The sequence below is a fragment of the Brassica napus genome, chromosome A9, assembly GCF_020379485.1.
Source record: "Brassica napus cultivar Da-Ae chromosome A9, Da-Ae, whole genome shotgun sequence".
Lineage (NCBI taxonomy): Eukaryota > Viridiplantae > Streptophyta > Magnoliopsida > Brassicales > Brassicaceae > Brassica > Brassica napus.
In genome coordinates, this window is record NC_063442.1 from 4,514,318 (window position 1) to 4,541,943 (window position 27,626).

The 27,626-nt window shown below is 36.4% G+C and overlaps 4 protein-coding genes and 1 pseudogene across 4 annotated transcripts; 1 reads left to right on the plus strand and 4 right to left on the minus strand.

Annotated features, from left to right (window-relative positions):
* Positions 1-1,294: 1,294 nt before the first annotated feature.
* On the plus strand, positions 1,295-4,067 carry LOC106366157 (TORTIFOLIA1-like protein 3). Its single transcript, XM_048739480.1, has 5 exons — positions 1,295-2,553; positions 2,622-2,727; positions 2,828-3,258; positions 3,332-3,674; positions 3,759-4,067. Exons 1-5 carry the CDS (start codon positions 1,762-1,764, stop codon positions 3,773-3,775), a joined length of 1,689 nt encoding a protein of 562 aa, XP_048595437.1. The 5' UTR covers positions 1,295-1,761; the 3' UTR covers positions 3,776-4,067.
* Positions 4,068-4,679: 612 nt separating this feature from the next.
* On the minus strand, positions 4,680-12,993 carry LOC106366158 (transportin MOS14). The gene is made up of 27 exons (XM_013805722.3): positions 12,738-12,993; positions 12,285-12,362; positions 12,148-12,210; positions 11,907-11,954; positions 11,661-11,807; positions 11,044-11,175; positions 10,752-10,792; positions 10,446-10,537; positions 10,214-10,341; positions 9,917-9,992; positions 9,656-9,776; positions 9,482-9,581; positions 9,256-9,337; positions 8,758-8,840; positions 8,447-8,563; positions 8,143-8,194; positions 7,809-7,964; positions 6,859-6,982; positions 6,696-6,777; positions 6,535-6,614; positions 6,383-6,457; positions 6,238-6,292; positions 6,018-6,137; positions 5,849-5,941; positions 5,639-5,784; positions 5,376-5,553; positions 4,680-5,283 (listed from the first exon to the last, which is right to left on the minus strand). Exons 1-27 carry the CDS (start codon positions 12,858-12,860, stop codon positions 5,002-5,004), a joined length of 2,874 nt encoding a protein of 957 aa, XP_013661176.2. The 5' UTR covers positions 12,861-12,993; the 3' UTR covers positions 4,680-5,001.
* Positions 12,994-13,698: 705 nt separating this feature from the next.
* On the minus strand, positions 13,699-15,874 carry LOC106366159 (transcription factor bHLH79). The gene is made up of 6 exons (XM_013805723.3): positions 15,463-15,874; positions 14,610-14,813; positions 14,470-14,535; positions 14,311-14,379; positions 14,165-14,242; positions 13,699-14,065 (listed from the first exon to the last, which is right to left on the minus strand). Exons 1-6 carry the CDS (start codon positions 15,760-15,762, stop codon positions 13,940-13,942), a joined length of 843 nt encoding a protein of 280 aa, XP_013661177.2. The 5' UTR covers positions 15,763-15,874; the 3' UTR covers positions 13,699-13,939.
* A 2,842-nt stretch (positions 15,875-18,716) lies between these two features.
* LOC106362713 (biotin--protein ligase 2-like) lies at positions 18,717-22,988 on the minus strand. The gene is made up of 5 exons (XM_048740217.1): positions 22,967-22,988; positions 22,823-22,882; positions 19,007-19,155; positions 18,808-18,924; positions 18,717-18,728 (listed from the first exon to the last, which is right to left on the minus strand). The coding sequence occupies exons 1-5, from the start codon at positions 22,986-22,988 to the stop codon at positions 18,717-18,719; spliced, it is 360 nt and encodes a 119-aa protein (XP_048596174.1).
* Positions 20,090-26,089, minus strand: LOC106362714 (annotated as a pseudogene).
* Between the last annotated feature and the right edge of the window lie 1,537 nt (positions 26,090-27,626).

A 27,626-nucleotide genomic window follows, 5' to 3' on the forward strand; every position in this document is an offset into this window, starting at 1 on the left:
TATGAGCTTCAATATGTATACTCGAACTCAGATCATCTAGATCATGAGTTAAATGAGTTAACTATCGATCAAATATAAAAAAATAAAAATTATAAAAATAAATTGTAAAATAAAATAATTTTCATAATATTATTTAAAATTACTCCAAAACATAATATAGTTTAAAATTAATCTAAAAATATATTTCCCATAAGATTTTTGAGATGATTCATGTTCAAAATCTTCATTTATTCAAATCATAAGTATATTCGTCGTGAGAGTCTTAGGAATATTTTTTTTTAGATTTTAATTCTAAAGATATATTATATGAGGATTGATATAAATATTCTTTTACATTTTTATATATTTATAAATTTTTGGTTTTGCATTTTAATTTAGAAGATAAATATGATTAATATAGAAACTATCTTTTCTGACATAAAAAAATATAAGTCATATATATATATATATTAAGTACAAAAACGACTAAGCTCATGAGTTAGCTCATGACCATTAAAGATCGTTCATATAACTCGTGATTTAATTTAAACTCAATCATTAAGCTTATTTATTAAATGAGCCTAAAAACAAAGATCATGCTCATGAAAAATCAAGCTGAGCTGAGCCAACTCACGAGCTAACTCGCTCAACTCAGCTCAGCTTGCAGTGAGTTCGGATATTTCATGAGCTAACTGAGCTCAACTCATTTATTATATGAGCTTCAATATGTAAACTCGAACTCAGATCATCTAGATCATGAATTAAATGAGCCAACTCGCAATCAAATATTTTAAAAAATAATTTATAAAAATAAATTACAAAATAAATTACAAAATAAAATATTTTTCATAATATAATTTAAAATTAATCCAAAACACTAATATTACATAAGAAAAATAGAAGTCATATATATAAAAAATATAAAGGCGAGCAAACTCATGAGTTAGCTCATAATCATTAAAGATTGCTCATATAACTCGTGATCTAATTTAAGCTCGATCATTAAACTTATTTATTAAATTAACCTAAAAACCGAGATCATGTTCATAAAAAATCAAGATGAGCTGAGTTAGCTAACGAGCACTCATTTTGACACCCCTAAGATTATGTTATAGTACGTTTTCATAGTCGGGTTAACCAACTTCTCATCATATAATATCAGATTTCAAATCAAACACATTTCTGTCTATCGAAATGATATTATGATGTTAGCAATATATCACTTAATACTTCAAGATACATAGTCAGCTGATTCACTAATTAGTTTTGAGTATCTTACTTTTGTAAAAAATGTGTTGTATGGTGACGTCTTAAACATGACCATGACCATAAGATTAGATTAGTTTTACAATAATTACTGTAACTAAGATAACCATATTACACATGAATCAAGTAGACCAACGGGAAACACTATACTTCTAAACACTAAACCTTCAATTCCATTAAATACGTCATTTAGGAAAACAAGGCGGATCATTCTTAAACACACATCATCGTGTCCCCCCCTAGCGTGATTATTTAGACACCTGAAGAAACGGCACCGTTTCAGGTCTTCTTCATCATCACCTCTCCAAAATTAAAACGGTATAAAGACAGAACACAAAGACACACGTAAACAAACTGTAAAAACAAAAGTAAACTGATCACCGAGTCAAAGCTTTACGTCCCGACCGAACACCATCTAGTTCTTAAAACTACATCTTAATTTACACTAAATGCCACTGTCTCCGCCGCATCACTGATCCTCAACCTTCGCCGGAAAATACTAAAAACGGTCGGAAAATGGAGAAAAGTTCGAAACAAAAGATGTCGGAGCTGTTAACAAAGCTCGGTGATCGAGACACGTTCACAATGGCGGCGAAAGAGCTAGACTTGATGGCAAGAAACATTGATCCCACCTCCGGGAATCTCCAGTCGTTCATCTCCGTCGTCCTCTCCGCCGACGCCGGAGATAAACCGGCGGTTCGCAAGCATTGCATCCATCTCCTCGCGGTTCTATCCGTCTCTATCCCTCCGAACTCTCTCTCTCCTCACCTCTCCAAGATCCTATCTCGCGTCACGCGCCGCCTCCGCGATCCGGACTCATCCGTCCGGTCGGCCTGCGTCGCGGCGGTGTCGGCGATCGCGTCCCGGACGACGAAGCCTCCTTTCGGTTCCGCGTTCGTGAAGCCGCTGTCGGAGGCGCTTTTCACGGAGCAGGAGGTGAACGCGCAGATCGGAGCGGGGCTTTGTCTCGCGGCGGCGATCGACGCGGCGGAGGATCCGGATCCGGTTCGGTTAGGAACAACACTTTTGCCTAGGCTTGAGAAGCTGGTGAAGTGTAATGCTTTTAAGGCCAAACCGGCCGGAGTTGTTGTGATCGGAAGTGTGATTGGTGCTGGTGGTGTTTCCGGAGCCGCCGGTGGATTGAAAGGGTTGGTGGATTGTTTAGTTAGTGTCTTGAGTAGTGAAGATTGGGCGGCGAGGAAAGCAGCGGCTGAAGCTTTGGGGAGGTTGGCCACGGTGGAGAGGAATGGCTTAGGAGAGTTTAAGGCCAAGTGTTTGAAGATCTTTGAAAGCAAGAGATACGACAAGGTTTGGTCTTAAATCTGATGAGTTTAGGTTTGTCTTGATCGCAAGTTTCAATCTCTGATGTTGTTTAGGTGAAAACTGTGAGAGAGGTGATGAATGAGATGATGGAGGCTTGGACTCAAGTCCCAGATTTGTCAGAGGAGGCTTCTCCACCAAGATCTAATGCTTCTTCTAAAGGTAATCTTCCTCCACATTGGATCTTGGCTAAATTAGGAAACTTTTTGTTGTTTAGTACATACTATTCTTGGTTAAGATTCGTATGTCTATAACCCTTCAGGCTCTGGAGTTGCATCAACACCTGCTAAATCAAGAACTCGTGAGGTTAATAGATCGACTCCACCGGGGAGCTCAATCGCCACCGTGGCGAGGAGACGGACTAATGTAAGAAGTAGTGATCAGAAGAAAACAAGTTCAGTACCATCACATACTAAATTGAATGTAAGGAGGAGACTGGAGTTGAATGCTGGAGGAGGAGCTAGTGTTCTCTGTGGTGAGCCTCTTGAAGAAGAACATCATCACCATAATGAAAATACAAAAGAAGCTGACCATTCTAATCATGAGAAGATGCAGTCTCTTACTGGTGATCATGTCTTGTCTGAAAACCAGAATAGTAGTAATAACTGCAAAGGGCTTGAAGATATGTCTCTGATCCGTAGTCAGCTTGTTCAGATTGAGCAACAACAATCCAATCTAATGGACCTCCTCCAGGTTTGTTTCTACAAAGCGGAAGTGACACCATGATGATAATCTCTGAAACTCATTTTGTGTTTTATTTCATTAGAGATTTGTAGGAAGCTCACAACATGGAATGATTAGTCTGGAAACTCGAGTTCAGGGCCTAGAGATTGCGTTGGATGAGATATCTTATGACTTGGCGGTTTCAAATGGGAGAATGAGTAACGGTTCAAGCAGAAACAACTGTTGTCTTATACCTCCTGGAAGTTTCATTCGATCCAAGTTCTGGAAGAAACCAGATTCTATGTATTCAGCATCGAGGCTGGTCACTTACAGAAACAGAAATGCACAAACCATGTGGATGCAAAACTCTACGCAGAGGTTTAATGGTCCTGCAGGATTTATAGTCAACCCATTAGCTGAAATTCGACCAGATAATGGATCTGCAGGTATGTTCAATGTTCTTTTGCTGAAACAGTTCTGTGTTTAGTACTATAACATAATCAAGAAACACTTCTTTGATTCTTTTTCAGGTATGCCTCACAATTAAAGGAAGAAGAGAGACAAAACCTTCAAACAGACTTAGAAACCACTGTGTATGAATATGGTGATTCATACTGGTTACTAAGTTATATAAATATTACTACTGCTCTAAGTTCACAGCCATTTTCTGTTTCTTTTTTTCTTGAAAATATGTTCTACTAAAATCCTTGAAATTTTTTTAGATTATGTAGCTGGCCTAACTTGTGTAAATTCACGGGTTGAATAATTGAACTAGTTGGCAACTGTTTTTCTTGCTCTACTTTGGAAAGAAAATGGATTTATTTGATCCTTTTGTTGAATTAATTATTGCCTACACTATTGCCCTACTGGTTTTTGTGTAATAAAGGGACTTCATGCGCATTCCAATAGTTTAGTAGTTCTAAGAAGTAAAAAAGGAAAACTTTACATTATAACTGATTCTGAAATTTTTGTATTGTAGTACATGTTTGAGTATGGGCAATCAAACAAAGATAAACAAAACATAATGCTCAAGCAGTGGTGATCATGTGACTCTAGAGTAAAAGACTACTTATGGGGATTAAGATAAGACACTATATTGGCTGAGTGAAAATGTTAGCACATGATTACTGTTTTGCATGTTAATTCGACATAAAGTAAAAAACAAAAGAGGTATCAAGTTAAAAGTGAAAGCAAAAGATACCACATCACATCAACCAGAGTTGTTTTTTCTTTTTCTTTCTAAGGACTGAAACATTCAAGTTCTTGTTGTTGCCAATCTGCTTGCTTGTCCTACTAAAAATGTACATATTTTTTATTAGTCTAATCTAAATTTGAATGTCCGCTTAAATTTTGGTTAGTAACGTAACAAATTGAACAATTGAGTTGATGTTATCAGGAGTAATTAACTGGAAAACTATAGGCCTTGATAATAATACTCTGCAAGTGCAAGGTAAAACCGAAAAGAAAACAAATCGATGCTTTTGTATATGATCCCACTCAAAATCATACCAATCCTTGAAGGGAGATCCCTTCTGTTTTCTCTCTCAAACAATGGAACAAACGGTTCAACACGAGAAAGAACTTGATGTATATAAAAGAATCTTTATGAACAACTAAAAAACAGTAAAACAATGCAGATAAAAACATGAAATCTCTTTCACCTTTTCAAAATAATAACCATCAAAAGGGGTCTATGCAAAAATTGACCTTCTTTAATGGCTCTTCTCCACTCTTTTTTTTTACTTTCTTTTCTTTCTGTATTTCTCATCATCTTTATGATACAGGAGCAACAAGATTCAACTCAAGAGGCTTCAAAGCTGCCTGAACAAGTTCTTGAACAGTACGGTTACGGCGACAAACATCTGAAAGTTCCTCCGCGTGTCCTATCAGAGAATTCACATCTGCTCCATAAGTGACATCGGATAACGCTTGTAAGAACTTGGCAGACTCGGTCTCTGTCACAGCTGTTCTAGGTATCAGGCTAACGCTTTCCTTAGCCCAACCCACTGCTTGTGAACCGTATGTTCTGGTCAAAGCTAGCAGCGTGTATGTTACCTAAAACCAAAACCCAAAAACAAAAGAAACAGCGTTTCAAATACCATACACATCACTCATCATACAAGAAAGATAGCGACTCCTGAAGTTACCGTATCTAGCCGAGAACTGGGAAGTGCTCCTGCTAGGGATGAGATCAAGATTCTGGTGATTGTTGCTCCCCTGGGGATCATGACACTGTCCCTGATTCGTACAAACTGTTCTTCATTCACAGACTTCTCCAGGTCAAAAACGTCGGATAAAAAGGTCAATATCGAGTGGCAGGCCTCTCTGGAAAACATGTTCAGACATTTAGTTAACATCAATGTCAAAACCTTCAAAGTGGAAAACAGCTTATGATGAACAAAATAAAAACCTGTGCTGCACTGTCATTCCAATAATTGCGCAATCTACAATTGGTGAAAATATAGGAGAAGGAATAAACAAATGTGGACAGTAGCGCAGACATCTCGACGCCAACAAAAAGCAATCATCAGCTATGTCTGGTCTAGCAGTGACTTCCTGTAAGAATGTAAAGCGAATCAGACACCACAGAGATTATATCCTACTAAGTGAAGTCATCAACCTTGATACTTGTCATTAGACATGTCGTGTGTGCAAAGAGTGATTCAATCAGATTCTTCAAGTAGTCAGCACAAGATGGGTCTGAACCAAAAATCTGCAAATCCCAAAAAGATTTAGATTCTCTAAAGTTTTCTCTAAGCATTCCATTGATTGAAAATAAGACAAATTACCTTTATAACTTCACTGGAGAGATACAGAAAGCATGGCTGATGATGCTGCTGATAATGGAATTGAATTTTTGCCAGCATTTCCCCAATTGTGTTAATTATGTATCTTCCAGAAGTACGTACCTACAAACATCATTACGACCATTGTCTTCTCTTAGTGAAGTATCCTCTATCAAAATTCTCATCCAAATAAAACTTTTAAAAACGATGGTGTGAAGCTTACAGCATATTTGCATGCTCTGCATAGAGATTCCATTGTCCTCATGTCCCAAGGACGACTGCAATAAAACCATTTTAAAGTAAGGAGCTACATAGAAAGCTTGTTGAAGAATATGTATTAATCATCAAGTGCGTCTAGAAACACTCACGCATCAAAAATTACTCTGAAGATAGCCCAATGCTTATTTATCTCAGCAGCAACAGCTTCAGGGTGGTTCACATACCTAGGGTCGAAGCATCTGTTAGCAAGTCTAAACAAAACATACGGAGTTACATTGCCTTATTGAAAGACTATACTAACCTGAACAGGAAGGCAAACCGGTCAATATGAACAGTTAATTCCCGGGCATGCTTCTTGTCCAAATCTTCTTTTGCCGCTTCCTGATTCACAGATTTACAGTTCCCTTCATTATAAGCCTATTAATCTATCAAACAACCGTGTAAAAAGTCAAGATAGCGAACCTCTAGAGGAGAAGCGACTGAAAAACATAATTTCTCAAGTGCACTCCTGGCCTGATCTAAAGGAAGTTCTGTAACAACCATTCTGTAGAAACAAAATCTCAGAGATGTTAATAACACACAAATGAGGAGACATAATCAATCCATCATTCAGTTTACTACATACCCTAAAGCTTCAACGAGATTGAGTGAATCCTCTGCAGATACTTTGTAACCACCCCCGCCATTAATTGCCATACAATAGATTGTATATAAATCTTCAAAATATCCGCAAAGATTTTTCCGGCAATCTGCAGTGAGGAGTCATATAAACAGGTTCAGATATTTTCAAGGAACCAACAAGAGAGTACACTATTTTCTTTCTCTCTGGTGAAGAGATGAGGGAAATAATATATTGATTAACAACTAACAAGCAATCCGAATTTAAAATACATTAGCTGTTAGATAGTTATAACTTATATGTTTAGTGTGAGTACGGTTTCACACCAATAGCATGAAAAGTAACTTGTTAACAAGTAGTTTGTTAATGGCAGTTGACATCAAACGAGACTGGAAAACACAACTCAGTTAAGGGAAAGCATACATCAAAATTCCAAATACTTGTCAGTGTTGCAATGTACCCTATACACGCTAGCAATTCAGTAGAGTCGAAGTCAGATCCATTAGCGTAGTAGGTTCCAGTCAGACCTTTCAACTAGCTGCCATCTTTGAAGCAGAGCTCAGTAGGCACAATGCAACTGAGTTTTTTTTTTTTACAGATGTCGGAACTTCACAATTCCTAAGAGAAAACTACCAACCAGAATTTAGTTTGCAAGTGAAAAAAGCTGCAAGTATGAATTTTCCTGAATCTGTGTAGTCCAACTAAACTAAAATCTAAAAGGCAACCCTGGAAGAACGATATTTATAAAATGAGAGCGGGTTCAATCTATAACCATCAGATAGCCGATGTAATCATCAATGCTAAAACCAAAATTTATTTTTATCGTCATGGTCAGGAAGCAACAAAGAGATTAGACAGGCGGTTTTGTTGTATATGTATACTCATTATATTGTCAATGTTATGCTTAGAAAAAGGAGAAGGTAGACTTGTCAAGTTTGCAAGAGGGAATACAATACCGTCACAAATATGTCTAAAAGCCAAAGCTGCAGCTGCTGCACAATCTTCAGATGTCCCCATTCCACTCATTAGAATTCTAATGATCGACGGCAATATTGAAACGCTAGCTGGCGCAGCATTAAGCCATTTTGAATAAGCCCCAACAAGTAAGCATGCTGAAATCAAATAGGGAAAGAGATGTATCATCATCAACGACAAGGTTTCAGACACGTTTGCTATTCAACTAAAAAAACTTTAGCATCTCGGAAAGTTTCTTCACAGTATAAGCTAGTACTTTCCACCAAGCAGCTTTTCAGCTTATATATATTTTATCTGAGAAAAAAGCCTAATCACCTGTCTGAAGCAGTTGCGCTTGCTGGGGAAGATTTTGAAGCAAGGCCATCACCTGAAAATGGAATGTATTGAAGAAATGAAATTTCAATGAATGATACACAGATAGGGCAGAGTAGAATCAACGTAAAGTTGTTTCATAACTCTAAACAACAATTTGATGGGGGGAAAGATCTACAAGCCTACTGTAGCATAAAAACTAAACGGGAAACACATATTCCACAGAAGTAACAAACTAATAAAAATTGGCAGCAGCAGCAGCTTCACATATGAACATGAACATGGAGGAACTATCCCTAATACACACCTGGGGCATGACTTCAGCTTCAACAGCTGAAACATAGTTTGATATTGCCCAAATACAGAACAAGATAGCTTCTGCTGGACGCCATTCTTGAAAATTATTTCCTGTCTGAGCATTGGCCTGTGTACATTTCGCAAACGTCAACTTCAAACAATGTACATAATGCAAGTGTGTGGTGGAGTGATAATCCAAATCGTGTTCACGTCTTTCTAATTTTACCTCTACAATATTTGATCCAATATCTCCCTATGTACATACTTTATATGCTGATAGAAAAAATATCACGCTTGATAATAATATACTACAAAACAAACCTCAAGAAGCTTCATATAGAGAATCTTAAGAGTTGTATCACCTCCCAGGATTAATGCAGCGTCAATTAATACATCTGCAACAGCTGGCAATATAAAACATTCCGTCAGTATAAGCAACGTTCCAGCTAAATAGAATGAGAAAGGAGGAAATTCAGGCAGTCAGAGATTATCCAGCATGGCACACATCAAAAATTGTAAAAAGAATACGTCAATCAATACAGACACGAAGAGGTACAGCACCCTGCGCAAATGGAGTGACTAAAAGAACCACAAAACCTCGGAAAAACACAATACTCTATCAGCTTCAGGAAACAAGTAGAAAGAATGGGAAACAAGGGAGAAAAAAAACTATAAGCAATCAGGAAAAATCCATTCAAAAAGTCCTGACGGATACAATTCTTCCTCCCTTATATCTAGAGAACTACATAGTATAAATCTAGTAGAGAATTTGATCTATGGAATTTTGATCCATGTTACAAGACATGCGGCCATAATTACCATATCTAGTCTGCTTGAATTCCTTAAGGTCCTCATACGAGAGGCCTTGATAATCTTCAGGATACTGAACTCTGAAGCCAACCTGTCAAGAAAACCAGTTTATATGTATAAACCCACAAAAACTGCAGAGCACACAAGAAGCCATCTAATTTGCTGTTTTCCACAAAAAGCCACCCGTGCATCAGAAATCAATCGATGCTTGAGGAGTATCTGATGACAGACTCACCAAAGATACGAGGCTCTCATAGGCTGGTCGGAAGATATGCTGTCTTCGGTTTCTCTCAGCTTCAATAGATGCTTCACTACCCAAGGAACTATAAGAATCCCTGACAGAGTAAAATCACGCTCTCAGAATATGACACTAGAAGCCCCCAGCAAACATAGACGAGGATGATGTTACCTCTTTGTCAACGTAAGTTGAAGACTGTGCCAAAAGTTGAACGTCATAGAGGCTATATCAAATTCTGGGTGCGAAGTAACTTCCAGCAGAGCATGCACAATAACCATCGATTCATCTGAACCTAGATGTCAGAAAGAGTACCTTAACATATTAAACATTTAAACTACCAACTAAAGGATTAAGAGTACCAAAAGCGATCAAGATACATGAAAGGGAACACTTAAAATAACATGGCAGAGTAGTAGAAATGAGGCTGTATACCTGTAGCGATCAACTCAACATATGAATCGCCTACGTCAGCGAATAATCGACCAATAGCTTTGACATCTTCTTCGTCCTGAAAGTGAAACAAAGGTAGGCAACCCATTAGCATCCTATTACTGAAGGCATTGGATAGCATTTGCCTTTAATGGAATCCATGAGCAACAAAATAAATAGTTGTTCAATCCGCATACTAATTGAACAGGAAATATGTGAAATAACAAAGCCTAATATCAAGCAGATTTATCCATCAGGCTGCCTATATTAATAGAAAAGGTTAACAGGATCATAACAAACCTTTGAAGAATCTCTTAGATGGGCTTTAAGACTCAAAATCTGAGGCACAATAACTTGAATCAAGGGTGTTTGCGCAGAAATACCACCAGAGCTTGGTGATGCCGTGTAATGTATCAGTTCAGATATAACTGCAAAGTTGAAAATGAAGTTTATTAATAAATAGTCAAGTTATTTGTCCAGAAAATGTTATTTGAAGTATCCCAAAGACTCAAAGGCCTATGTGTAAGTATACCATTTACAGATGCCTCTGAGAGTGGATCAGAGTTCAAACTTGAGAGAGCTGCATGCACCAATGGATGACAGGCAAGAACTGCTCCAGGAATCCTGAAAAAAAAACAATCCGAGAGTTTACCAGCATATACTTCAGTCAGTACCATCGTTGCTAAGTTAAATATGGGTGAAATATAGGACGGCTAGCTAGTAGCAACCAACAATGATGGACCAGATGAGCTTAGCTTTGTCTCTAAGAGATTCTATTAAGAACAGAAAAATGTTAACCAAATTGAAAGAAAAACAGACACAAAAAGAAAGAGCATACCCATGCCTAAGACGGAGCCAAGAAGCAAATGCCTCAAGAACCTGAATTCCAAAATCAGAAAAAAAAAATAACTGACAATAAGTGACCCCTTTCAACACTAGCTGATCCAACACACAGGCAGAAAAACTAATCCTACTCTTAAATTCAGACATACATGGTTACAATCAAGCTTTTACATGGAACTTGCCACGTTTTACAAGTGAATGAGAAACAAAAGATGATTTTAACAAACCATATCAATGGAACTATGGGTCTATGGCACAACTCTATTAAGAAAAAGATAAGCTCTGACCTGTTCCTTAAGTTCGGTTATATTCAAACATGCTGTTAATATACTAAGTGCAGCTTCCATTTGAGAAGTAAGCTCATTCTCAAATTGACGTCGTCGATCCGGACGGGCAGCTATTTTGTAGTTAAACGTTTCCTGGTCATAGCAAGAAGGGCAATAAAAATCAAGACACCATATATTAACCATCGAAGTGAAGTTAAAATTACAATTAAATGTTAGCCGCCACAATAAAATAGTGTCCCTAAAGGAAATCAAGTTAATCAACCGGAAAGGTAGCCATTATGGATTCTTCTTTCAATTACAAATCTCAACATTTTCTGCTAATAAGGCCATCCAGGAAACGACAAGCTGTTCAACTACCACTTAAGGGATTAGAATAAGAGTTATAGCAACGTAAGATTCATATGTGGACATGCTAACAGTAAGAAGGTACAGAATATTCTCGGAATACATTATCAACCTTAAGCTTAGTTCTACTCAGTTTGAGATCAACAGTATCAGCATAGCTAAGAAGTAAGCATTTCCAAAAACCAAAATAAGGCTTTCCTAGCCGGCTACATTAATTCATTTTCATCATACAGAGATGAACAAAATTAACAAAAGAATGCAAAATACTCTACCTCGGGTAGAACTGTCAAGAGTTCCAAGAAGCCAGGCACATATTCAGGATGCATATTCATCTCATCCCTGAGCCAGCTAACTATACCACTATCTCCCCAATCTGCCGCAGGAACGTGCACCGCCAAGGCAGCAACAGCAATACTAATCTACAATATAAGATAATTCAGCTCAAAGTGTCAAAGAGTTTTGACGCACCACAACAACTGCACACATGCGCATAATGGAGAAAGATTCTTGAAGCTTACCTGGGTCCTGACTTTAGGGGGCCCTTTGTGAAACTTTTTTAATAATGTCTGCACTTGAGAAAATAGTGACAGTCAAACTATGCCAAAAACACTGAGAAAGTACTTATCCAATACCAAGAGTACATGTTGGCAAAACACTAGTGTAACTGAGTTTTCCTATTATCTCATTGTTCAAAATCAATACATAACTATTCAGAAACTCTATAACTCATTAATATTTACTCAAAGAACAAAGACTTACCGTTAATGATTCCCGTAGCTTCTGAAAAGCACCAGGTGGTAGTTCCTCAAAATCTCTTTGAACCTTTGAGTAAGAAAACCAGATGTCAACAGTCTCCAAAAATTGCATACAGAGAGAGAACTAAAAGTGTGGATTACCTTGCTTCTAAGGGTCTGAGAACAAAAAATCAAAGTTTCCAAATTGCTGGAAGAATCATGAAGTAAATTATCCGCAACCTATAATAATAACACACAGTCAGATACCTTGCACAACTGTTCCACCAAAAAACACTTCCTCTTCTCAAAATCAACAATCATTGGTCAAAAAGGCTATCAGAAGTACTGAATAAAAACTTAGCAAATCGTTTCTCTAACAAGACAGATCTGTTCATACGACCTACACATACTTCTACACAATAATGCGACATTAAACTATATTCACAGTGTTCAAACATCATTCGAGCTTCCAGCTAGGCACAAAACAAGCAAAATCGAGGATACATAACACATAAAGGATGAAACTTTATGGACCTATCAACCAATCAAGACTCTAGCAAAAGCAAGGAACGAAGAATCAATCGAACCCAGAACAATCCAAAAAAAAAAACTCGCCTGCCAAGCATCGAGAGTTCCTTGGAAGTTTTGGAGCCAGCGATCAGCTTGAACACGCACTGTATCATCCGGGTGATGATACAGTGCGTTTAGGGCTTCTTTGACCGCCTTCTCATGCTCCATCGCTCAAAATCAGAAAGACCCAATTGGAAAAAAGGTTCCCTCTTTTGTCGTCAAAAGGGTTTCTTTTGGCGCCCCTCAGCTTGAGTAAGCTAGAGAGAGATCGAAAGTTTCTGACTTTGATCTGAATGAGGATGAAGAAGAGACAATCTCAGCCGTTGGATCTATTTACTTTGAAGTCAAATTCTTCGGACCAGTAACCAAACCTGAAAATAATTTAACCAGATTTAGAACCTATGAATATAATATTTAGTATATATAGGTCCATAAATTCTATAGAAAATATTAATCAAAACATTGATAATTTCATTTTAATTATCTTCTATCCTATAATATAATACAAAAATAATTAAAACTTTAAAAAATACATGAAATGATAAGCTAGATTATTTTCACTAGAAATCGATTAGAATGCAAAATTAATTGGAACAGAATCAATAAGTTGTAATTTAAATTTGGAATCAACTGCCTCGAAACTGTAGCTTGTAAAAAACTTTATAAAATAGTTAAAAACTTGAACAAGTATAATGGTGAAAGTTCAAAAATTTTAATTTTTTTGAAAATAGTATCTAAATATATTTTAGATAAGAAATAAAAATAATTATCTAATTGAAATTCAAAATTTTACATTTGGTAATTAAACTCGGTTCGGAACTTATTGAATGGTTCACCAGTTTCTGGTTTTTATAGGTTTGATATGGTTTTCAGCTAGTTTGATCTCTTTTGGGTTGTATCATCAAACCCAATCTGGCTATGGTTCACTGTTGAATCCAGTTTGGTCCAGTTTTAAAGACACTGATTGTAACAAACGCATACATGATATGTTGATAACATAATAAGATTGTACAAGGTCAAGATATGAGATCTCTGTTACCGAATCACTTTGACAATACAACAGTGTTGTTTTTTTATAAAGTGTTAATCTCCCTGCTCACCACCCTTCAATTCTATCTTTCTGATATAACAATACAGGTGATTTTAACAGCAAAATGATAAAAACATACATAGTAAAAAGATAAAAGGTTGCATTCATTTTTTTTACTGCCTACAAGAACACAACCATTAAAGAAGAGATGTTTTTTTTATGTGGTTCGGTTAAAGCTCCCATCAACCTGCATATGAAGCCACTCTGGATGAGATCCCCGGGACTCATTGGCTTCTTGTTGCTCATATATATTTCGATGGAGGTCTATCGGTAAAGTCCCCAGCTGTAAAGGCAACAACAACACCAAGGATAGCTTATAGGTTTAACTAGTTTATTAATCAAGAACCTAATGAATGATTGATCATAAAGGGGGACTACTTACATCTCCTGTTGGAAAAACACCTATTGTTGGACCAGTACTTGGACCAGAGTTAACCACTTCTAGCTTCATTGACAGAAACTGTATACACAGAAACTGTCAATATTACAACATTGTAACAGAGAGGAAGTAATGATTTTTGTTATTACCTCAACTTGCCGCTGCAATGACTGAATATAGTTGATAATCTCATCGAGCACAAGTGCTTTTCCTATTATCTGAAATCAAACGTAAATATAATGTTCAAAGGCTAGAGGTTGTTGTATAACAACAGAAACATCATGAGCAAGACAGAGAAACAAGTATACCTTATTACATCCCGGGATTATATCTTGAAGAGCCGTCATCTTCTCACTGATCTTTTCTCTCCTAGCCTATCAAAAGACCAGTTTTTAATAACTGTTTCTTTTGTGTAAACAATATGGTTTAAGCAGAAGAAGAAACTTACTCGCTCAGCTAGACTATGCCGGTCAGTAGCTTGTCCCCTTCTTGCTCTGACATGGATATAATCCTTTGGTGGCTCAGGTTTGTTCTTCTGTTCAGTTGCTTTGCTTCCACCACCTGAACTCGTTTCACCTTCAGGTTTCATTGACCCATCTCCATTCCCACTTTCAGATCCACAAAGTTTCCTTTTCTTTTCCCCAGAGTCTTTCTATTACAGAAGCAAAACAGATAGAAAGAGTTAAGATCCTAAGTCAACACACTTCACCAATGAAAATGAGAAAGTCTCAAGCTCAAATCCAACTCAGTCAAAAAGTCAATGAACTAATCATTGATCCCTAAATGGCTAAATCAAATACTCTGCTCTAACTAGTTTGTTCTTTGTGGATCATATTCACCAAGCTGAGGATCAAGATTCAACCTTTAGTTACAGATTCAATTACTCTAGATCTAACAACACCTCATCTATGAAAATGAGAGTCTCAAGCTGAATCCAATTAAGTCATAAAGTCAACGAACAAGACATATAACCTATAAACTCATCACTGATCTATAAACCAAAGACTGTGCTTTGACTAGTTTAGCTTTTGTGGATCAAGATTCAAACTTTGGTTACAGATTCAAATACTCTAAGAACACTTTGGTTACAGATTCAAATACCCAATCCAGCTCAGTAAAAAAAAAGTCAATGGACAAGACATCAAACCAATAAACTAATCACTGATCCCTAAACCAAACACTGAGCTTTGACTAGTTTAGTGGATCATATTGGATCAAAAGATTCGAACTTTGGTTACAGATTCAACCAGATCAACACTAACAACCACATTCAAGTCATCACAGAACCGAACAAATCTCACCACTTCATTACCGCTGCTGCTTAAAGAAACCATCTTCGAAGATTCGTCCTCCTCCGAGTTCAAAGCTCGAGCCTTTCTCCCTCCCCAGCCTGCAGTCAAGTCCGTGACCGTAGATTCCTCCGCCGCCGCAGCAGCAGCAGCAGCCGTAGAGACGTCTTTATCAGAGGGAGTGGAATTGACAGCTAAACGTAGACCGGAGCGAACGGCGTCGTTGACAGGGAAGGGCCAAATCTCGGAGAGAGTGTAAGAGGAAGGATTCGCTGGAGAGAAGGATGAATCGTTCACCAGTGAAGGATCCATAAGGGTTGACTCAGATTCAGACAGAACCAGGATCCGAGAAGTGAGGAAAGAAGTGTTAGTTTATAGGGTTGTGTGTGTATGAGTTGGAGAGAGAGAGAGAGAGAGAGAGAGTAGAAGAAGAAGGAAGTGAGGTTTTGGTTTTGTTGTTTGATCTATTTTGTGTGAATGATTAATATGGGCCTTTCTCACAAAAGCCCATTATGTTAAAGGCCCATATAATAGAAGAAAAAGTTTTATCACAAAAAAGAAACACTTTGATCATGATTTGTTTTCATTGTTTATTAAGTTGGTTCTAATAGCTGGATAATCTTTGCCTAGATTGCTTTTATCGTTGTTTGTTTAGTGTTAAAAAGAAAAAACCTAAAAGTTTCCCATGTCAAAACAAGTTCAAATATAAACATACCAAAACAAGTAATCAAGAAGACAAATTCTGTAATAGCTAATCACACTATATCATGTTACATAGAAAAAGCGAATCACACTATCATGTCAATTGTAAAAGTCCTCTGAAAAATGTCAATTGGCCACAAATTTATCATCTGAATATAAAAAGAACATTATAAAGATCATATCAACAATAAAGTAAAAAAAACAGTATGTTTAATTTTTGATGATAAAACTTTCATAAACCAAATTCCCAGCTCTAACCAGCATTTTCTCTTTTTACTAATTATAAAACAGACATCTTCAAATAAATGCATAAACAACTTTGCACATCCATTGTGCAAATTAAGGCTACTCAATTGTGATGATCTTTTTTTCAATAGTAGTAAAAAATTTAAGGTATTAATAATCATTGTCCAAGTGCCCAAATTTTATTTTAAATATAAAATAACTATCAACAATGTTACTGTTTGAACTCGAGTCTTTTGAGTTTTAATCAATTGTGTTCTCACGCATAACATTCAATCGAATTTGATAGGTATTTATAGGAAAACGTTGACGATGAGTGTGTGATTAGCCACCAAGTTAAAACGCTTGCCCACCAAGCTAAATCGTATACAACAATGTAACCAGATTTCTAAAGATATCATCATCTCAAATTAGATCTGAGCATAGTACACGATATTAAGAAAACGAAGTGTAAAATTGGCTCATGTTATATCTTCATCAAAAATCAAAGACTTCCATTAGATCTAAAAGAAAAAAAACAGTATGTAAATAGACATCCAATTCAAAATGATATTTAGATTATGAACTAATACTCAAAATTTGGAAAGTATTTATTCAACTTGTTGTTTGAAATAATTTGATTTTTTATGAATTTGTAGATGATTTAGGTGAATTTGGGAATTTAATATGACTTTGTTACATTACCCTAGAATTTCATTTAAACCATGAAATTTGAATTTTTATTTTTTAACTATGAAAATCTACTTATACACTTAAAGCAACTTATTTTTTTTATAACAATGAATTTCAAAGTATTTTATGAAATGACAAATTTAATTTTAAAGTGTTTTCTAAAATTTACGCTTAAATAAAAGTAATTTATCATTTTAATATAAATCATTTCAAACTTCTATATGAATAGACCCTACCTAGTTCATAATACTGTCGTTAGAGTAATGTCTAAATTTATTATCACACATGAAGCTCGACTCAGTTTCCCATTAAAACATACGTTGGTTTTATCATCTGATCTATAAGTTTATAGTATGTGCTCTTGGTGTGCTTTAAGCAACAGTTGCTTTCGTCCACCAGAAGATGCTGCGGATCATAATTTCCTTCTGACCAGACCTTTGAGAAAATCGAAACTGTAGTTGAACAGAAAATTACCCCATATGTCAGTTTCAATCCATCAACCGATTCAATTTTTTTTGGGTCAAAACACGCTTAGAGTCAGAAGTTTTACCTATTGCCATCAGGGTGAAGCTCATACATTTGATTGTCATCTCCAATGGCCAGCAGGTAGCCCGAAGATGTCAACCCTGGAAACATAAGAGAGATTCCAAAGTTTTGTGTTGATAATGTTTCAAGAAAGCGTTTAAGAACCAATAATTGTAAAGCCATCATGACTACGTTAGGAATCCTACCTGAATAGTCACAACCTTTTGAACAACTTTGTCCTCAATTCTATCTTCAAACCACTTTTTGCTTGCTGCACAGTAAAGTTTATATTCACAAACCTTAACGTTGAGTATACTAAGAGAATCATATAGTGTAGCTCAGGCTTTACAAAACTATAACTAATTAGTGATATAAGCAACAATATTTATTTCTTTACTTTAAAAGGTTTAGTCTATTGCAGGCAATTACCAAAGTATCTAATCATGTAGTCAAATAAAACAAAAGCCATTCCAGCCAAGAAAACATGCTACATAACTGCACATGCTAATTAAAGAAGCTGAACTCTTTAGTGTAGGTTAGTGACAAATCAGCTGAGCAAATCATTAAAATCAATTCAGATTAAGATAATATAAACCCTTCACTGACAACAACCAAACAGAAAATGCAACTGAAGACATAACAGTCACCTGTGAAGCCATGTCCTGTAGTAAAGCTCCTCGATTTAAATCCCTTTACTGACAACAACCAAACAGAAAATGCAACTGAAGACATAACAGTCACCTGTGAAGCCATGTCCTGTATTAAAGCTCCTCGAGAGATTTAAATCCTGTAAAGTGCATTGCAATAAAAGAGTGATTATACAGTGACTATACGGGCTCCAACCTTGCTAATAAACCTACAGTTTCCCGTACTCTCTTCTTATGTAAATTACTAATCAATAGAGAAAACTTTGGGGATACTCTAAAAGTGACAAAGATGCTCACAAAGAGGCAGATGACTGAAGATTTTAAGTCTTTACCTCTGCGCGCATGAGTAGATCAAATAACGTTTCAAACGTATCAAAGAAGGCACCAAGAAGTTCTTCTTTTTAAATAGATCTGACATGGGAGACAGATCTTTCAGTACTGCATTCAAGCATGTGGTTGGTTGCTCGTTGTCCACATTCAGTCCAACACCTATGAGAGGAATAAGTAAAAAAAGGAACAAGACTAGAGATCACATAATCATTACTTCTAAAAGAGTAATGTCTATTACCAGCACTGACATCGAACTTCTTTGATCGGTACGTTGAGGCAAAACGCCTCCAATCTTAAGGCTATTCAAGTATATATCATTTCGCCACTTTATCTTAACGTCAGTGTAAGGCAACCCCTGTAGTGAAGATCAAGTTAGATATAAGTTCTGATCAAAAAGGATCCAGGAAAACATCTAAAAAAGGATTACTTATAATCACCTTCTTGTCACAAACAGACTTCACTGCCTCTGTCACAGCAAGACCTACCACATACTGAATCAAAGGGACAGTTCGACCATCTTCTATTTCTAGAGTAAAAGAAAACATAAGGCAACCCTTTGGAGACTCCCACACATTCTTTGATCTGCCTGCATTCACACGGTTTCAGATTTATGTTTTGCAATTCTATTCAGGAAAAATTGCTTGTTGATCAGACACAAGAGAATATTAGAGCTGAGAGAATGGCGGCTGAAAGATGGCAAAGGGTTTCAGATATAGAGGAGAAGCTTCTGAAACAGAGATCGAAACTTCATTGGCTGCAAGTAGGAGATCACAACAACAAAGCTTTCCACTACGCAGCCAAGATTAGAGAAACAAAAAATTCTATCAGAGAAATCAGGTGTCCATCTGGTAATGTGGTTACTTCACAGGAAGAAATCAAGGCGGAAGCGGAAAGATTCTTCAATGAATTTCTCGAGGCAACCACAAGATATACAGGACAAAACAGTTGAGCAGCTTCAAGATACTGTCCCTTTCAGATGTAGTGATGAGGAAAGATCTATGCTCACGAAACCGGTTTTGGAGGAAGAGATTCGAGAGGTGATCTTTCATATGCCAAGTAATAAAGCCCAGGGCCCGATGGTTATACAACAGAATTCTTCAAAGCGTCTTGGAGCATCATAGGAAAAGACCTAACGATTGCAGTCCAGTCCTTCTTCCAGAAAGGTTTTCTTACCGAAGGGTTTGAACGCTACTATCCTAGCCCTCATACCTAAGAAAGAAGCCGCTACAGAAATGAAAGACTACAGACCCATTTCATGTTGCATCCTCTATAAGGTGATCTCCAAAATAATTGCAAACATGCTGAAAGCTACTCTTCCTCAGTGTATCTCTCCGAATCAGTCTACGTTTGTAAAGGATAGGCTTCTTGTCGAGAATCTGCTTCTAGCAACAGGAAAATAAAAGACTATCACAAGGAGGATGTCTCTCCTCGATGTGCCTTAAAGATAGACATTGCAAAGGATTTCGACTCTGTTCACTGGAGCTTCCTTCTCAACACTCTGCGAGCTCTAAACATACCTGAGGAGTTTGTACACTGGATAGAGTTGTGTGTCTGCACAGCTTCGTCCTCTGTTCAGGTTAATGGTGAGTTAGCCAGTTTTTTTCAGAGCAAAAGGGGTCTCCGCCAGGAATGTGCCTTATCTTCTTATCTGTTTCATATGCATCAATTTTTTTATCACAAATGCTTGACAAAGCTGCAGAGAAGAACCTATTTGGCTACCACCCTCACTGCAAGAACATCCTCTTGACGCACCTGTGTTTTGCAGATGACTTAATGGTCTTCACAGACGGGACAAAGAGATCAGTTGAGGGCGTCTTAAGAATCTTTGAGGAATTCGCAACAATGTCAGGGTTGAAGATCAGCCTTGAGAAGTCCAATAAAACTCTCTAAATAGATTAGTAATTTAATGTGTTGATAATAGTTGAAATAATATTGGACTACAAGGTTAAAACTTACAAGAATTGAAAATTTTAAAACGAGTTTGAATATCATTTAGTTAAGTTATTATTTTCATTATTTAGCCTGAATAATATGTTACAATGAAAATACCCAAATTTAAGTGTTTAAACATATAAGCATTGTTTAATTGCTGCTAAAACATATTAAACCTTACATATTTAAACATACAAAAAATAATGAGAAAAAACTACATAGTATGTTTAAACATATTACATATTCAAACAACAAAAAACAGAGTATGTTTCCCCTCATATATTATATATCCTACATAGTTTATATACATATAAAATTTCTGCAATATTTTATATTCACACAATAAAATTAATTGTAAAATTTAAAAAGTAATTATCCGCGTGTAGCGCGGAAAACGATCTAGTAACAAAATTAAATCAGAGGTTATACAAAATTACAACTATTTTCTAAGACAAAATTAAATCAGAGGTTATACGAAATTACAACTTTTTCTAAAACGATAATACACATTAATGATAGAAATTAGCTGTTTAGTTTGTTTGACTCTTTAATATTTCTTAGTTAGGGCATTTGAATCAGCAAAAAGCATCACAACAGATTCTTGATGACTTGTGTATTATAACTTGTTATCAAGCAGATTTGATTTGGACACTTAAGAATAATGAGGTTATAGAAATTACGACTATTTTCTAAGACAATGATGCACAATAATAATAGAATTAGCTGTTTAGTTGGTTTGACTCTTTCAAAATTTCTTAGTCAAACCAACTAAGAAATTTGAAAGAGTCAAAACAAATTGAAATTGTGATGACTTCAAACCAACTACGTTTTGATGACATAATCTCGACTAAACGGCTAAATAGCTAATTCTTGATGACTATTACAGACTAAATAGTCTTGGTGACTATTAAAGACTAAACAACTAAATAATCTTGATGACATAGTCTTGACTACGTTTTGATAGGATTAGCTGTTTAGTTAGTTTGACTCTTTAATAGTCATCAAAACTATGTTTTGAATCAGCAAAAAGTCATCACAACATAGTTTTGATGACTTGTGTATTGTAAGCGCAGATTTGTTTTGACCATTTAAGAATAATGAGGTTATAATAAATATCTGGTGATCTGAATGGGGCGGCAGAGAAGGAACGGGCAAGGGTTGGGATAGAGAGAGTTGTTACTTGGGCAATAAGAGAAGAAACTTGTGCAGTCATGGTAGACACTTAGGCAGTCAGGGTAGACACTTGAGCACTGAGATTAGACTGCAGGAGAGGAGCTACAAGAGCTTGCTTGGTCACACCTTAACCGGAGAGAAAAAATAAGTATTATTAACACAACCAAATAAATATCAAATTGAAATATATTCAGCTGTTTAGGTAAGTTTACGAAGCAAAAGACCACTTTTGCTAACACAAACCACAAACGTTAATATCAAACGAAAATTTATGCTCAACAATTTGGGTAGTTACAAGCATTAGTTAAATGATATCATTATGAACAGTCAATGTTTTTTTTTTAACACTGAATACTTCATTGATAAGTTCCAAAACGGAAACCAGTTGAAGGCAAAAGCCATTACATCAACAAAAGGACAAAGTAAAGATAAAAGCAAAGATACCAGTAGGTACCATAAATTAAAAAGCAGGCAACACAGTCACCAAACATCGAGAAAACCTTCAAAGAAAGCACCTGAACTCAAGAGATACCCGATAAGCACCAGGAGCGATTGCTAGGGTAATTCAGCATCATGATCAAGCACCCGCTGAAGCCAAAGAGGCCCATTCCTGGTTGTGTAGGACAATGTCAATCAATGATATAATGCAACAACATTATAAGCTCCTATTAAGTGAATCAATGATATAACATGTATATTAAATTTCACATTGACTATTCAGCTGTTTAGGTAAGTTTACGAAGCAAAAGACCACTTTTGTTAACACAAACCACAAATGAATGCTCAACAGTTTGGCTAGTTACAAGCATTAGTTAAATGATATCATTATGAACAGTCTATGTCATTCAATGATATAATGCAACAACATTATAAGATCATATTAAGTGAATCAATAATATAACATGTATATTAAATTTCACATTGACTATTCAGCTGTATAGGTAAGTTTACGAAGCAAAATACCACTTTTGTTAACACAAACCACAAACAAATGAAAATGAATGCTCAACAGTTTGGGTAATTACAAGCTTTGATTAAATGATATCATTATGAATAGCCTCAATCAATGATATAATGCAACAACATTATAAGCTCCTATTAAGTGAATCAATGATATAACATGTCTATTAAATTTCACATTGACTAACCTTGAGCATATAGCTGATCAGCAGGAATTGTAGCACCATGAAGGGCAAAGTAGATAGATCCTACAGATATTGATAGAATTTTGAAAGACATAAAATATATAAATTAGACACAGTACTTAAAAATAAACAGTACATGGAGCAGACCCTTGAGCTCCGAAGGATCCATGAACAGAAATATTGTATAAATCCAATTTAACAATAAGACTTTAATATCAATAACAAATTATACAAAATCAAAAATACCTTCATAAATAACCGCATAATAAACTCAATGGTAAAACAAATGTTATTTCAAAATCAAAATAATGTTATTTAAAAAAAATGTGATGTTAGGAAAAACTTGTACATCATTAGGTCAAATTCAAAACATGATTTTAACGATAAAAATAAGAATTAGAGGTGGCCAACAAACAAAAGAAAAGAATATGCATAGATAGTTTTTTTGAAAAACAAATTTTATTGGAATTAACAAGCTCAGTTTAGTTAGTCATTATAGGCTACATATCACCAAAACTAACACATCATATACTTGCAAATGAAAGAAAAAAAACTTGATTTATATCAAAAGATAAAATAAAAATGTGTAACCAAAACATATATAGGCTAAATATCACCAGAACTAACACATCATTACTGATTTTATTTTCAATAAACATTGAAGGCAGATACAGTATTTATATAGAAGAGGAGAAAACGGCAAAACGATGCGCCAAACGATAAAAAGAGCCAAATCAACAGCAAACAAAATTTCAGGCGGAAATGCAAATGATAAAGGTGTCAAAATGAATAAACCAACTCAAACCAGCCTATAACATATGAACCAAACCATGTATGGATTTATGAATGAACCCAGCTCATTTACTTAATGAATTGGATCAATCCATTTTTTATTTAAATTATTTTGATAATGGTTTTAATGAATTGACTCATTAGTAGAAGTCATTAGTATTAGCACTCAATTAAAGTAAGTAATAGTTATATTAATTTCTGAATGATAATACCATTAACACTATCTAAAATATGTTTATGATTATGTAAATTTTGAAGTAACAAAAGTAAATCTGATGAAATTAACTAATGTAAATAAGTATTAAAAAATACTAAAACATAAGATCAAAACAAAATATGTTTCATTAAAAGCAACATTATATGAAATTTAGAGTGTTCGACCACTTTATTTGGACTTGAGAACCATCTCCCCTTCGACGTCATCAAACATCAACATAAAACAAAATTCATTAGATCAAAATAGCTTATAGCTACTAAACGAATATATATTTAACATAAAACAAATCAATAGCTATAAGCAATTAATGCAAGGCAAGGTTCCAATGTCGTTCTAAGAATATTAAGAGATATACAAATCAAATTTCATAAACTTCACTAGTTTTACGTTTAAGAGTGTTTACAACTCACAAATCATTTTGCGTCATCCTGTGAACCGTTGTGATCAAGAAGCTACTGATGTAACTCGAAACTCCTCCTCCTACGTAAAAGATAGAACCAGCAAAACTCCTCATGTTCTCAGGGAACTGCTTGTAGTAAAACTCCATCTGCCCAATAGCTCCAAATGCGTCGGCTATACCAGCAAGTACAAGCTGCGGAATCAGCCACATAGCCGACATTGAGGAGATTTCTCCCTTCCGTGGCGCTAAACCGAGTGTCGGTTTAGTTAGTGCTAAAGTTCTCCTACGCTCCTCGACGAAACCAGAGACAATTAAGCTTAACAAGGCGAAGAAAATCCCGGCTCCGATTCTTTGCAAGAGCGTTATACCCGTCTCTATACCGGTTATACGTTTAAATGTAGGAACCAATACACGGTCATAAAATATGATGAAGAGGGTCATGCCAGTCATCAAGAAGACAACATAGGTGGCTGCCGGGATCATGAAACCTCCGGAGCCTAGGCGACGATCACTCTGGAGAGCTTGGAAGACAGGATAAGTCATTTGTTGCGCGATGGTTAAGTAGTAAATCGATGAAGCAAACCATATAGGAAGCACTCTCATGATGCACTTCACTTCTTCAACTTGTTGCATTGTACATAGATTCCATGGATTCACAGGCTTACCATCAGCCTCCAACTTGTCTTCAGGAGTCAAGATCGCCGCCTTGTCGAGAAACCTGCCGAGTATGAATCTCTCTCAGTAAACATAAAGCATCAAAAAAGACAAACCTAGACTAGTTTTAGGTGCGTTGATAAACAATGTTTTTACTGAATCTTTTTGAGTTTTTTATTGAGTCAAAAGTATATATATATATCAACTATAGATGCAGTCATTGTAAAAATGTTTTGATATGAATAAATTTAACATTCATTCAAAAAAAAATATATATATATATCCAGCCTAAACGTTGCTTTTTTACCAGTTTAAAATTGTGTGTTTACCTGAATTGTTCGGTGTATTTGAGCTTGGCATTTGCGTATTTTGATGGGTAGTAGTTGTAAAGGTTCAGCCAAGGCTGTTTCACTGACTTTAACCTGTGTTTCTTGATAGCAGCCGTTATAACATGAGCTACACTAGCCAATGGACTACCTGAGGCTTCGATCTTAACATACAACTAGCACCCGCAAAGAAAATCACGGAGGCCAAGAACATTAGAACAACCGGGATGGTTAAACCGATGGTCCAACTGACATTAGACTGGACATAGACAACTACTGTCAAAGACAAGATCTGGGCGAAAGTGAAGGTGAAGAAGTACCAGTTGAAGAAACTATCAATCCCTCTCTTCCCTGACCCGCTCTTCGGGTTAAACTGATCAGCTCCGAAAGCTAGATTGCACGGTCTAATCCCTCCTGCTCCCACGACAAGAATCCCAAGACCCATCAGTAAAAACGCTATCTGGCCACCACTTGGCCCGATACACGAGCTCGCTGTGCCGCATGGAGCTGGATGTAGTTGTGGCACTGCAGCAGTCAATAGTATCGCAAGTGATCCCTACAAAACAAGAACCAGATTTTTTTTTAGGTTATAAACCAAGATTGCCTGTAGAGGAAGAAAGAGTTATGAGGGGATGGATCTTTACAAGAAAACAGGCGAGGACCGCAACGTTAAGAGTCTTGTATCGACCGAAGTAAGTGTCGCAAAGGAAAGCAGCGACGAAAGTTCCGAAGTTGACTGTGCCAGCAAAGGCATTGATGATTGTTGCAGCTGTGACACTCTTCATGTTGAAGACAGAAGTTAAATAAACCAGAAGGTTTGATAGTGTTCCAATGATCCCAAGCTTCTCAAATGTCTCATTTCCTGTGGTAACAACAACAAAAATTAACCAAGATCATAAGACTTCAATATTATGACTAAGTGAAAACTTAAGACAACAAAACGACAAAAGATGTAAAGTAGAGATTGAATGATAAACTGTTAACTTGTATTCATTGAAACTCTTTACAACAATATATATACACGAGAATGACCGACCACAATATCCTATATCTTCTTGTAGTTATCTCTAACAACATAGGTCTATCATTATCTTAATGAAGCTTATCTATAGGTAATCCTAATCACAATAGGATTCCCTAATACTCCCCCTCAAGTTGGAGCATGAAGATCTTGAATGCCCAACTTGGACGATAGAAACTCAAACTGAGAACGCCCCAAAGCTTTGGTTAAAATGTCAGCAATCTGATCCTTGCTGCGGACGTATGTAGTAGAGATAAGACGATCTTTAATGGCATCGCGCACCCTGTGACAGTCTCTTTCAATATGTTTGGTACGCTCATGAAAGACAGGGTTAGCGGCTATATGAATCGCTGCTTTACTATCACAGAAGAAAGGAACTGGTTTGTCAACTTGAACGCCAAGCTCTTTCATCAAAGGAACGATCCATTTCATCTCTTTCGTGGCTGCGGCCATTGCACGATATTCTGCTTCAGCAGAAGAATCTGAAACTGTTTTCTGCTTCTTAGTTTTCCACGAAATAGGATTCCCTCCAAGAAGCACAACATAAGAACTTAAGGACCGTCGCGTGAGTGGACATGTACTCCAGTCTGCGTCGACATATACTGAGAGTTCGAGATTGCTATCTGAACGTAAAAGTATCCCTTGTCCAGGACAGCCTTTGAGAAACCGAACCACACGAAGAGCAGCTTCCCAATGCACCACATGCGGTGCCTTCATAAACTGAGATAATAAGTGAATTGCATAACAGAGTTCAGGACGCGTTATTGATAAATACACAAGACGTCCTACGAGACGTCTATACTTCTTTGGGTCTGAGAACAGCGGTCCTTTGTCTGCTGCCAAATGATGATTCTGCTCAACCGGGATAGACACAGGTTTAGCTCCAAGTAAGCCACAATCCGCAATAATGTCCAACGCATATTTTCTTTGAGAGAGGAAGATTCCTTCATCTGATCTTGCCACCTCGATCCCCAAGAAGTATTTTAACTTGCCTAGGTCCTTCATACGAAAACAATCACCTAAATAGGTCTTGAACTTCTCTAGTAACCCGAGATCATTACTTGCGAGGACCAAATCATCAACATACACTAGAACTCGAACATCTTTCGTTCCTTTAGTATATGTGAATAAAGAATAATCTGAATATGACTGTACAAAGCCAAACTCAATTAGCGCCTTGGATAACTTTGCAAACCAGCAACGAGGCGCTTGCTTCAAACCATATATAGCTTTACGAAGCCTACAAACTTTGCGTGGATCCTCATGAGTAAAACCAGGTGGTAAGCACATATAAACTTCCTCTTCTAGATCACCATGTAAGAAAGCGTTGTGAACATCCATTTGATGAGCTTCCCAACCCTTTGCTGCAACAAGACTTAATAAGCTTCGAACTGTCG